This window comes from Tursiops truncatus, chromosome 4 (assembly GCF_011762595.2).
Source record: "Tursiops truncatus isolate mTurTru1 chromosome 4, mTurTru1.mat.Y, whole genome shotgun sequence".
Classification (NCBI taxonomy): Eukaryota; Metazoa; Chordata; class Mammalia; order Artiodactyla; family Delphinidae; genus Tursiops; species Tursiops truncatus.
The window spans coordinates 60,075,477-60,087,932 of NC_047037.1; the positions used below are offsets into that span (position 1 = coordinate 60,075,477).

General features: G+C 40.3%; 1 protein-coding gene across 4 annotated transcripts in view; it reads right to left on the reverse strand.

Annotated features, from left to right (window-relative positions):
• MCF2L2 (MCF.2 cell line derived transforming sequence-like 2) overlaps positions 1-12,456 on the reverse strand; it is a 234,221-nt gene that overhangs the window by 59,929 nt on the left and 161,836 nt on the right. For all 4 annotated transcript variants that reach the window (XR_012331396.1, XR_012331397.1, XR_012331398.1 and 1 more), the window contains exons 16-17: positions 1,397-1,463; positions 262-377 (exon numbers count right to left, since the gene is read on the reverse strand). Coding sequence is in view for 1 of the 4 variants with exons in the window: in XM_073803931.1 (XP_073660032.1) it covers positions 262-377; positions 1,397-1,463 (183 nt within the window). In the remaining 3 variants the exon portion in view is untranslated. The remainder of the gene's footprint in view (positions 1-261; positions 378-1,396; positions 1,464-12,456) is intronic.

The following is a 12,456-nucleotide window of genomic DNA, read 5'->3' on the forward strand; positions in this document are numbered from 1 at the left end:
GAAAGGAACCCACAAATGAATACAACATCGATGCCTGACACCAGTACATGCTCCATTAATGTCTTTTCCCTTTTTCCTCGGGGACCTTGTGACACTTCTCACATCCTTCTTATCCCATACCACCCCAATCCAATCCACTGACTCTGGACTACTTGATTAAGCCTAAAAATGTCTAAGCACTTTCATCTCCAAATTCCATCATTCTGATTTCCATCCTTCTCTTATTTTCCATTTTCCCTGATAATTTGAATGAATATGTACCTGTTGTGAAATTCATAAAGTTCTCTAATATTCCCAAAGAGAAATTCCTTGTTATTCCGAAGAACATCTGGAATTAGATGCTTCAGCCAAATAAAATCCATTGGAATGATATATCCCTGCAGAGGTGGAAACAGGGTAGGTTTTACAAACAGGAACATATAAGAGATGATCTGACTTAGCCACTTTAATAATTGGGGAGTAAGGCACACATGTCCTGAAAGCCATTCCGTCAAATACATTCTTCTGATATTATTTTCCTCATGTGTCTATCTTCAGAAGAAGACGGCTTAATGGCAATGATAATAAGATGGCATTTTTATAGCAAGAACAAATCTATTTTTTAAATTCGTCACATAAGTCAAATGTGAAAGGAAAAAACTTACCCATTATTTTATGACCTGATGCAATTACTATTGTCTTATTATATTTCCTTCATGACTTTTTTAAAAAGCTGTTTTATATGGTTATAATCACAGTACATATATAATTTGTAGTCTGTTTTTCCATATGCATTTTAGACTCTTATAAATTTCTACATATATTGTTTTAAATTTAATCTTACAAGCATTCATTTCAATGTTGCTGTATATTATTAAAAATAATTATTTTGTAACAGTTGAATAATATATCATTTAGCATGTATATAAGACTTTATCAACCATTCCATTCCCTGGACATTTGCTTTTCTTCTGATGTTTTATTGTAAAAAATTTCTATTATAACTTTGTACATATAGTTTATTTCTCAAGATTATTACCTTAGGAAAATAGAGAAAATATAAATTTTCACTCAAGCAAAAAATGCTACTTAAAACAATAAGAAACAATTCTCTCATTTATTTATCAAAAACATTTAAATTATCATACCCACTGTTGGCAAGCATATGGTGAACCTAGGTGGGCACTGCTAGAATCATGTGAATTGGTACAATCCGTTGAAAGTTATTTTGTTACATGAATCAATAGTCATAAGAACGTTCTTATTCATACTGAAAAAACCACTTGTGCTATTACAAGACATGAAACTTTGGTGGGGATTCTAGAGACATATGGCAACTATTTTGAGTTTCTATCTGCAACAAAACTTTTCCAGTTTGAATACATGCTTAACGTCCCCCCGCCCCAAATCTACTTACGTCAATTATGTTTTTAATCTCTTTTATATAAGTCTCTTCTGTCTCAAGCAAGTCACGTATAATGCGCCTAAATCAGCAGCAGGTGGGAAGATGAAAGAAAGAGAGAGACAGAGGTGGGGTGGGGGTGGGAAGCAGTGTTTTAGAATTCTTCTAGAATAATGGTCATCAATACAGTTCCCCTTAGTGGCTCATCTACTTAGGTTGTGGTCAGTTCATTCCGTTCTGTTGAACACCCAAGGCCAACATGTCACAAAAGCACACTCTGATCACACTGGCATGAGAAGAAATGGCAAAGTTAAACGACTCAAAATCCATTTATGTAGCCAGAGAATGATCTGTTTGTGAGCCATAGCAAGGGGGTCAAGAGGGCAGACACTGGAGTCAGAAATACCAGGTTGGGATCCTTGGTCAGGAAGGTCTACCTGATCCCTACGTTGCACATGTGGTTTCCTGCTCCCTTCCTCTGGCATTCCATGTCTCCGTGTGATTGAGTTCCTCAGCCAGAAGACATGAGCTCTGTCTGCTTCCCCTGAGAAAGGCAGGTGGGAGGTGTGGTAGGCAGAATTCTAACACGGCCCCCAAGATTTCTGGTCCCTGGTACACACACACACATCCTCCCAGTTAGTCAATCAAACACTAACTTAAGTGCTGCTGGGAAAGTATTTTGTCATTCGGTTTTGTTCCAAATCAGTTGACCTTAAGATAGGTAGATTACCAGGTTGGGCACATCCTAATCTCATGGACCCTTTAGGTCTGGGTCTAAAAGTCAGAGAGATTGGAAGCATGTGAAGGCGTTAGCACAAGGGAGATTCTCCTTTGCTGGGTTTGGAGATGGGGGGAGGGCATGTGGCAAGGAAGGCAGGCAGCCTCTAGGGGCCAAATGGCCCCCAGAAGACAGTCAGCAAGGAAACAGAAGCACTAGTCTGCGGTTGCAAGGTACTGAATTCAGCCACAACCATATGCACTCCTAAGAGGATACCTTCTAAGAAGCGCAACTGGCCAACACCTTGATTTTATCAGTGGGACTTGAGCAAAAAGCCAGTCTTGTTATGCCTGGACTCCTGTCCCAGGGCAATTGTGGGCTGAGCTGCTAAGCTTGCGGTCATTTTTTGATGCAGCAATAGAAAACTAATAGAAAGAGTGAGGCCGGTCCCCACATCTATCACCAGACAGACTGCTTTCTTTCTCTCCTCAGGCTGTGTGGCCATACTTTTTTTAGGGCTTTCTTTCAGGCCTCCAAGTGAATCAGTGTTTGTACAACTGTTCACATGTAGAATATATACATTTATGGTTTCCTGTGAGCTGTTGGTGGATTATCTATTAAACAGTAGCCTACCCTAGAAAAGAGTTTCTTTTCCTCTCATAAGAATGGGTATGACAAGGGACAAATAAAGGACACAATGTAGGAAAATTCACACAAATACATAAATGGCTATTAGTCTTATGAAAAAAATGCTCAATATATATGAATCCAACAAAAACATATTAAAAAGAAGTACAATTTTCAACTTCTATAATATGGCAGACATTGCAAACCTCAAAGGAAGACCGGCAGATGAAGATATGGAAACACACTCGAATAACATTGGTGAAAGTACAGATTTGTGCAAGATAACTTGGAAATATCTCACCAAAATTTAAAACATGCTCCTTGACTCAGTAATTTCACTTCTAAGTACGTTCATTGTTTGTAATTAGAACAATAGAACGACAACAACCAGATATAAACTGGAAATTACTTAAATTATGGTACATACATATAATGAAATGCTATGCAGTTTTTAAAAAGAATGAAGCTGACTGAATCATGCTGACATGACACAGTCAATGTATTTTAAGTGAATTTAAAAAAATAACCAAGATGTACAACAGTTTGCAGAGTGACTATTTGTATAAAATTTATGCTATGTGTAAAATGAGCGTATATGCATACATATATGTAAAATTGTATATGCTTAGAAAATTCATGCAAAGAAACTTAAAACATTGTTAACAAGGGGGGTGGGAGAGGGTAGGGGTGGGAGTTTGGGATTAGCAGATGCAAACCGGTATATGTAGAATGGATAAATAGCAAGGTTCTACTGTATAGCACTAGGACCTTGGGGAAATATACTCAATATCCTGTGATAAACCATGATGGAAGAGACTATGAAAAAGAATGTATATATATATATGTATAACTGAGTCACTTTGCTGTACAGCAGTAATTAACACAACATTGTAATTCAACTATACTTCAATAAAAAATAAATTAAAAAAAATTGTTAACAGTGATTGCTTTTAGAAAGTGATACTGAAGACTAGAAATAGAGGAGAATTTTTACATTTTATTCTGCACCCTTTTTCAATCTTTGATTTAAACAAAAACTTTAAACATCTACTGCTTTTCTAATTAAAAAAAAAATAGTTTACATGACGTTTTAAAATGAATGTTACTGGAGGTAATGACATATAAACCCCATTTGAGAGAGAGAAATAAATGCTATAATCTACCTATTTTATAGCTCAACAATTATTCTTTCTTAAAAATGACAATTTCCATATCTATTTATAAATGCTTGTTATAAGGCAAGACTGATAAAGGATAGCCATTGACCAAGGATACAATTGTAAGAAGTATAATTCTACCAAAAAAGTTACTCTAAGATCATATTTAGCTTAACGGTGTCTCTGAGTTAAGAGGTTCCTTTGCTTTTTGTAAATCATCCTGAAATGATGATAGTTACTATGTCAGAAGGAAATATAGGCCTCAATACCAGCCTGTTTCTATGAGCCATGACATAAAGTACGACCACAGCAACAGTTAAGCATTCATAGAAAGCCAGAGTACAGCCAGCCTCTTATGTCTCCGTGAAGCACTGGGCTTAAGCAACTTGGCAAGGCTGTTTAAGAATGTGTTGACGACTAAATGAAGTCACAAGGCAGAAACAACTAGGTGGTGGGCAGAAATCAATCTTATCATCCAACAGTTAATATAAGAACTTAGAGACCCCTAGGAGTCTTTACGAATCTGACACAAGAAAAAATCCACAACTCAGAAGAAACAAAGTCCCTTGTCAGGTCATATCCCAGTTCCAACTGCTTCATTTTACTTATTTGAGTGCAATGGATAAAACTCCAACAATAGAAAGTCTCCTGAACACTGGTAGCCTTCATTTCTGTTCAGATTAAAAAAAAAAAGTTCTCATACCACTGTTAACCATTCTTTTATCTTTCTTCTCCTTTGTTTTCCTTTCAAATAACTTTATAAAATGGGAGAGAATCGATGATTCTAGCTGATGATTGCCTGCTTTATTATTCCAAAACACATAACTTTGTTCACAGAAAAAAAATCAAGGATTTAATATCTAAAGTCATCAAGTATATATAATGTAGATAAAAAACAGAAAACATCGGGAGTACTCAAGTCATTTTAAAACCTTAAACACCTAGAGCAACTTATGCCCTGGTGGACATCTACCCAGAGGTGGAACGCTGTAATTAGGGTGGGGTTCACAACGCCAGATCAGCCCGCATGAATGTAGTCTACACTAAATGTATACTCTGGCTTTGTTTTACATGTAAAAGTGGTTCTCCCCTCACCCATACCCCCAGGTCATTAAGGAGAAAATGGAGGCATAATGTGTTTTAAGGGACTGTTTCTTCTCTGAAGCCATATTTCAAGGTAGCATAAAAAAAGAGCTTTGGAGATCTGGTTCCATCCTATATGACAGCTCGTGTTTGTTTAAGATGATACCGTAAGCGAGAGGCAAGAAAGGAAAGACTTTTAAAAAAATGAATGCAGCCCTATTTGGTAAGCAAGATCATTAATGTAGTATGTACATGTTAGGATCTCCCGATAAGTTTCTTCTTTGCCCACACACCTTAATCTGTTCCCCCTTTTAACCCCTGCCCCTCGCCCCCTCCCCAATTTCCCAGCTCTCCAATAGAAGAGTATCCTTTTGGAAACCAGTCTGTTAGAAATATATTTTTGCTCATTACCTGTCAATACAATTTGCTGTCCAGAGATTTAATTTACTCCTTGTATTCTATCATATCACTCGCGTCAGAAAGTATTATAGATTTTCACTTTAAAAAAGCTAGTTTTCATCTAATACCCTCTTTGCCAAATGGAAAGGTCTACTCTTATCCGTTTCAAACCCTAGAGCATCTGATGTAATGGATACTCATCTTCTTAAACCTTTCTCTTCCTTTGGTTTCTCTTTATTATTCAATCTTCATTCACCACCCACCTCTCTGTTTCTTCTCTATTCCTTCCTTGCTTCATCTTCCTCCTTGTGTCTAATGTTGCTGCTCCCCCAAGGTCTGAACTCAGGTTTCCAGACTTCCTTCCCTCCTTTTCCCTCATGCTGTTGACTCTCCCACATCATCATTTTCCTGCCAGACTTTTGGTCATGCTCAAGCCCATGTTGCCAATGGTCTACATATGTCTTCACCTGGATGCCTCCCAGACACCTCATTACCTCAGGCTGAAATAGAACTCATCAGACAGAAACAGCATGCATATCGGTGGAAGGGTCATACTCTAGGGTCCCTAAAACACAGTTGTCATTGCAAACTCCTCCCTGCCATTATCGCTTACATTCAATCTGTCACCAAGCCTCATCTTTTCATCTCTGAACACACCTCTTGGAGTCCCTGCTTATTCTCCATTGCCGACGCCACCAATACAGAGCAAACTCCCGAGCCTTCTCATCTTGAATACATTGGTGTACTCCTAGCCGCTCACTCTTGCCTCTGAGATCTCACTCCCATCAATCTATTTTACAGACCTCCAGTCTATGCCCTTCCTAAAGCTTCAAGTCCATTATGCCATCATTCTCCCTCTTCAAAAACTTAAAATAGCTTTCAGTTGCCCACAACTGTCAATATTCCTCCCAGGATTTCAAGACTCTCCATTCATGTGAAAAGAATCTTCCTAGGGGGCTTGCTCAAAAGGTAAGTACAGAGCCACAGATTCAGAATGGGGAGCAATGGATGAAATACAGAGGTAGCATCTGTAATTTTCACAAGCACCCCACATGATTCTAATGCGGATGTTCCCTTATTTGGCTAAGTAACACTGAGCTGATCCATTCCTTTGAGCCACCTACCCCCCTTTAGTTAGGCCAATGGTATCATTATTTTATACTTCTTTTCAAATTCTAGTCATTCCTGAAAGTTCCATTTCTTCCTTTTCCATGAAAACTCTTTCCAACAGCTTCAGGTGAAATTAGTACCACAGTCTTATCCTTGCTTCCCAGACAAAAACCATTAGATCCATTTACCAAGTGTGTACTAGCTCCCTATTATGAGCCAGGCACCATGATAGGCACTTGGGATAGAGAAATGTACCAAAATGCCAGGCCTTAAGGAGTTCATAGTCTAATGGCAGAGACAAGAACATCAGTGACTCCTGTGCAGAGTGATAGGTACCAGGTAGCCAGAGGAGTCAGGAGCACAGAAGGGAGGGGACACTGCCGATTTTGAGTTGAGTGAAGTTTAATCAGAGTTTTGAAAAAAGCAAGCAAGGGGACAAGGACAGGGAACTGTCCCAGGCCGAGGACGACAGTGTGGAGGAGGGAGCAAAGGTGAGCGATGTATGCTCTCCCAGTACTTGTAAATTCTTTGGTGGGGCTGGGCCAACAGTCTAGTACATTCATAAAATGCCAGAAGCAGATATAAACTTAAAGACCATCAGTTAATCCTTATATTACAGATGGAAAAAGAAAGCCCCAGGGCCATGCACTGACTTGTCCAAGGTCTCTGGCTTTGGCAAAGTCCGTGTTCTTCCCACTACATTATGTTGCTCCTCTTGGCCTATGTTTGGGGTGCATCTAAAGTCCTGTTTGCTGATTATGAAATAAAACACAAATTAAAATGAAACTAGCATGGTGATATAAAAATACTGGGTTTCACGAAAATAGGTTTCCAAGTCTATTTCTGCTTCTAATATGTAGGGTAACTTTGAGCAAGACATTTTCTTTCTCAGGGTCTCCATTTCTTCATGTGTCAAAAGGCTGAATTAGATCATCCTGAGTATCCCTACTGGCTCTCATAGGTCACTCTATAAATACATCATTTTTTAAAAATTTATTTTTAACATCTTTATTGGAGTATAATTGCTTCACAATGGTGTGTTAGCCTCTGCTGTATAACAAAGCGAATCAGCTATACATATACACACATCCCCATATCCCCTCCCTCTTGCATCTCCTTCCCACCCTCCCTATCCCACCCGGCTAGGTGGTCACGAAGCACCGAGCTGATCTCCCTGTGCTATGTGGCTGCTTCCCACTAGCTATCTATTTTACATTTGGTAGTGTATATATGTCCATGCCACTCTCTCACTTCGTCCCAGCTTACCCTTCCCCCTCCCTATGTCCCCAAGTCCATTCTCTACATCTGCATCTTTAGTCCTGTCCTGCCCCTAGGTTCTTCAGAACCCTTTTTTTTTTTTAAGATTCCAGATATATGTGTTAGCATACGGTATTTGTTTTTCTCTTTCTTACTTCACTCTGTATGACAGTCTCTAGGTCCATCCACCTCACTACAAATAACTCAATTTCGTTTCTTTTTATGGCTAAGTAATACTCCGTTGTAAATAAATCATTTTAAATAAAATGTATGATGTGGTCTTTGGTCTAATCACACCTTGCTTCTCATTTCTCATAAGAAAAGAAGCAAAGGTCGTTAAGATTTTCTGTCCATTTACACCCTCAATTAACTAAACAGTGAATGTGTGACTGCATGTACAATAGGACGGCAAGGAGAAGGAATCAGCATGGGCTGGAGGGGTCTTGGTGGAGGTGAGATCTGGACTGTCCTGTGTAAGAGGTGCCGACTTGCAGCAAGACAGGAGGGTGTTCCAGGAGGAAGGAAACAGGAGCAGGGCTAGGAGTCGTGGCTACACCCGGGGCCTTGTGGGAACCAGGTGCTGGGGCAGGGTCTGGGTGGGAAGCGTGGGAGTCAGGGGGAGCCGGATGGAGGAGACAGTTGTCACACCAGGCTACGGTAAGACTCCATGCAGGAGCCGAGGGGAAGGTTCAGGAGACCGAGTTGGCCAACGGGGACGAGAAAGGTCCAGGAGCCCGTTTCATTCAGCACTGAATAGGTCCTGAGGGTTCAGACTTAGGAAAACATGTTCTTAGTTTCACATCCTTCTTCTGTTTTGGTTAGGTGTTCCATAATTGCTTAATAAATTCCCAGAACTATAAATGGTAACAACATGAAACACTATGGACCCATACAATGACCTTGTTGAAATCAGTGATATTTTAAGCATTAATAAAAGGTCTGATGAATATAAACCGTTCTCTGTCTCCTGGAAGGCTAACAGTTGAAAGTTTTGCTCAGTTGCTGATAAGCCATCTGTTCTGTCTTCTCCACTTTTATATCTTAGTTTCTATATTTTGTCTGATGTTAATTGGATTTGATCTCATTACTCTGATGTGTTTAGGGTAAACAACCTTAAATTCTTTTTAGAGAAGGATGGGGCATAAGTAATCACTAAAGTTTATCTGGCTCACTCTTCAATATCACATAATAAATAATGACAAAGTAATTTCACGCATACTGCACTTTTTAAAAGAGGGGCTGATTATAAACCAAATCCCATTAATCCTAATTCAAGTTAACAAACCTGCATTTGTGTAGCATTTTAGGGATTATAATTTTTTTTTTTTTTTTTGGCCGTGCCACGTGGCTTGTGGGATCTTAGTTTCCCCAACCAGGGCTTGAACCTGGCCAGGCCCTGGGCAGTGAAAGTGTGGAGTCCTTAACCACTGGACTCAGGGAATTCCCCCAGTTTTTAAAAAATTGTGGTAAAATATACATAACATAAAATTTACCATTTAAACAATTTTTAAGTGGCATTAAAATAAAGTCACAATGTTGTGCAACCATCACCAGAACTTTTCCATCAATCCAAACTGAAACTCCGTACCCATTAAACACTAACTCTGCATTCCTTCCTCCCGCCAGGCCCTGGTAACTTCCACTCTACCTTCTGTCTCTATGATTTTGCCTAGGTACCTCGTATAAGTGGAATCATACAAAATTTGTCCTTTTGCGTCTGGCTTATTTCACTTAACATAATGTATTCAAAGTTCATCCATGATGTAGCATGTGTCAGATTTCATTCCTGTTTAAGGCTAAATATCTTCCATTGTTTGTATGGACCATTTTTTTTTGGCTGTACGCAGGCCTCTCACTGTTGTGGCCTCTCCCGTTGCGGAGCACAGGCTCCGGATGCGCAGGCTCAGCGGCCATGGCTCACGGTCCCAGCCTCTCCGCGGCATGTGGGATCTTCCCGGACCGGGGCACGAACCCGTGTCCCCTGCATCGGCAGGTGGACTCTCAACCACTGCGCCACTAGGGAAGCCCTAGACCATATTTCATTTACCCATTCACTTGTTGATGGCCATTTGGGTTGTTTCCACCTTTTGGCTATTGTGAACATTGGTTTGCAAATCTTTGTTGAGTCATTGCTTTTACTTCCTTTGGGTAGAATTACAGATGGAAATTACAGAAGGAGAATTGTTAAATTATAAGGTAATTCTATTTTTAACTTTTTGAGGAACCACGATATTGTGTACCATTTTACATTCCCACCAGCAAGTCACCAGGGTTCCAGTTTCTCCACATCCTCATCAACACATATTAGTTTCCATTTTTAAAATAATAGCTAACCGGGGCTTCCCTGGTGGTGCAGTGGTTGAGAGTCCGCCTGCCGATGCAGGGGACATGGGTTCGTGCCCCGGTCCACGAAGATCCCACATGCCGCGGAGCGGCTAGGCCCGTGAGCCATGGCCGCTGAGCCTGCGCGTCCGGAGCTTGTGCTCCACAACGGGAGAGGCCACAACAGTGAGAGGCCCAAGTACAGCTAAAAAAAAAAAAAAAAAAAAGTAATAATAATAATAATAGCTAACCTCATGATGTGAAGTAAAGTTATTTTTTTAAATGTGCATATCATCTTCCTTGATCCATTCAACACCTGACAAAGAGCTTCTGCAGGGCAGATGTCCTATCATCCATCCCTTGTCCCCATGCCTTACAAGTAGGAAATTCTCAATAAATGTTTATGGAATGGATGAAGGTAGATTTAAGGAACAGACACCAATTCTGTAAGCAGGAGCAGGCACTAATTGTTATTCTCATTTCACAGAAGAGGAAATTGGGACTCAGAGCATTAAGTGACTTGATTGAGGTCAAACTGCTGACTTGGTGCTGCCAGAAAGAGGTCAGGTCCAGGTCTTCGAGCTCTAAAACTAGAGACTAGTGCCAAGGGTGAATGTCAGTCCACTGAAACAGTACCAATATTCTGACTCTGCAGCATGGCTCTGTAAGGGACAGGGCCTGCACAGTAAGGACACAAGGAAGCAGGTTGGAGAAAAAGGGGTGGCTCAGACCATCAGCCATTTATGCCTAGGATTCAAGGAACCTGGATCGAATCTCAGAGCCACGGTGTATCCGCACATGTGCAATCCAAACATAACAGAACTTCATGGGAGAGATTTCTGGTACCAAGTAGACTCCTGGAATACTGCTGATAGGAAAACCATTACTACCTCAATTCATGGGAAAGGGTAGTACTGGTACTAATTCCAACAGGCGTATCCAGTAACCTGATAATCCTCCCGTAAGGAAAAGAAATTGTGAAAGAGTTAATAAGCTTCTGCCTCATGCAAAGGGAAATCTATTGCAAAAAGGAAATCCCCAAAGATTAAAAAAAAAGTGTATAAAATAGTCAAAGATCAAAAACTGATGAAAAGACACACTGCTTTCTTTACCCTGTGTACCTTTTTACAGACCTATTTGTATCTAGATCTACCAGCAGATATCCTATTATTCTATTAATTCCTTGCATCCCAAGAGGGTTTGTTTGTTTATTATGCTAGAAACCTATTTCTCAGAGATATTGCTCTTTCTAGGATTCCTTAGCCCTATATCTGCAGGATCAAATAGGTGTTAATTAATATTGGGTTTTATGTCCTTAGACCATTAGACCAATCAAGACTGATTCATGAAATGTATATTTTTTCAGAGCACATGATTTGTCAAGAACTTTAGAATTGGCTTTTGAAAAGTGCTGTTATAAGAAAAATCTCACTGTAGCTATTTTTAATTCCTAACTAATGGTCCATATTTTAAATAATACTCAATATAAATCTCAGGCAGGACTATAACTGCCTTTTAGAATTAATTTGAGTAGGATTTGAAGAATGTATGCTCCATAAAGCAGGCAATGAGCGCTTAGTAATTATTAACTATTAAGAAAAGGGTAATAGAGAATTAGATTTTAGTTGTCCCTTAAATATCAGCACAACCAAACTTAAGTGCAAAATTTCTAACTCAAATGATTGCATCTGGGCCAGGCACGTAGCCCCCATGTCATAGTCAACAACTGTTTTCTGAACATCTCCATGTGCTGTAATTTTCTTTTTTTCCTCTGTACCACCCCTCACAGGATCCAAATAGTTTTTCTCAGTTTAGATAACTGTGGGCAGGATGGTGCCAATTGTCTTTTAAAAGTTAAGTGTTAATCAGGTAGAATTCAAGATTGTCCCTACACAAGTATCACTCGTTCACTCAATTTGGATAAATGCTCCTAGCTTGGGGAGAAAAAGGTAGACTTAGAGGCAGCCCCTCGGAACCTGCACAGAATGTTGTATGGCCCTGGGAGTGTGAAAGTGGATATATGACCTGCAGGTGGAGAGGGGAGAAGAAATGCTGAGGGATCTAATGGCAGGGAGTTGGTACCAGGTCACTGTCACAGGGGCTGTTTGAGCATTTGCACATGGAAAGGAAACCTGTGCCAGCCTCACTCCCACCTGCCAGTCTTCTTCCCCCACTCCCTCCCCCGAGGGAGGCCCACTCAATCCACAGTACAGCTCTACTGCACCAAGAAGGGTCCCAGCAAGCAGGGCCTGTCCCAGCAAGACTGTCCCTGTCCCTGTGGGACCCCTACTGAGGGTTATAGGGGCCCATGAGAGATGCCCCTATGTATTGATGTGGAAGGAGATGATGAGTTGAGGAGGTCCCTCCCCCCATGCAGAAGTGAAGAGAAAGGAACAAAATGG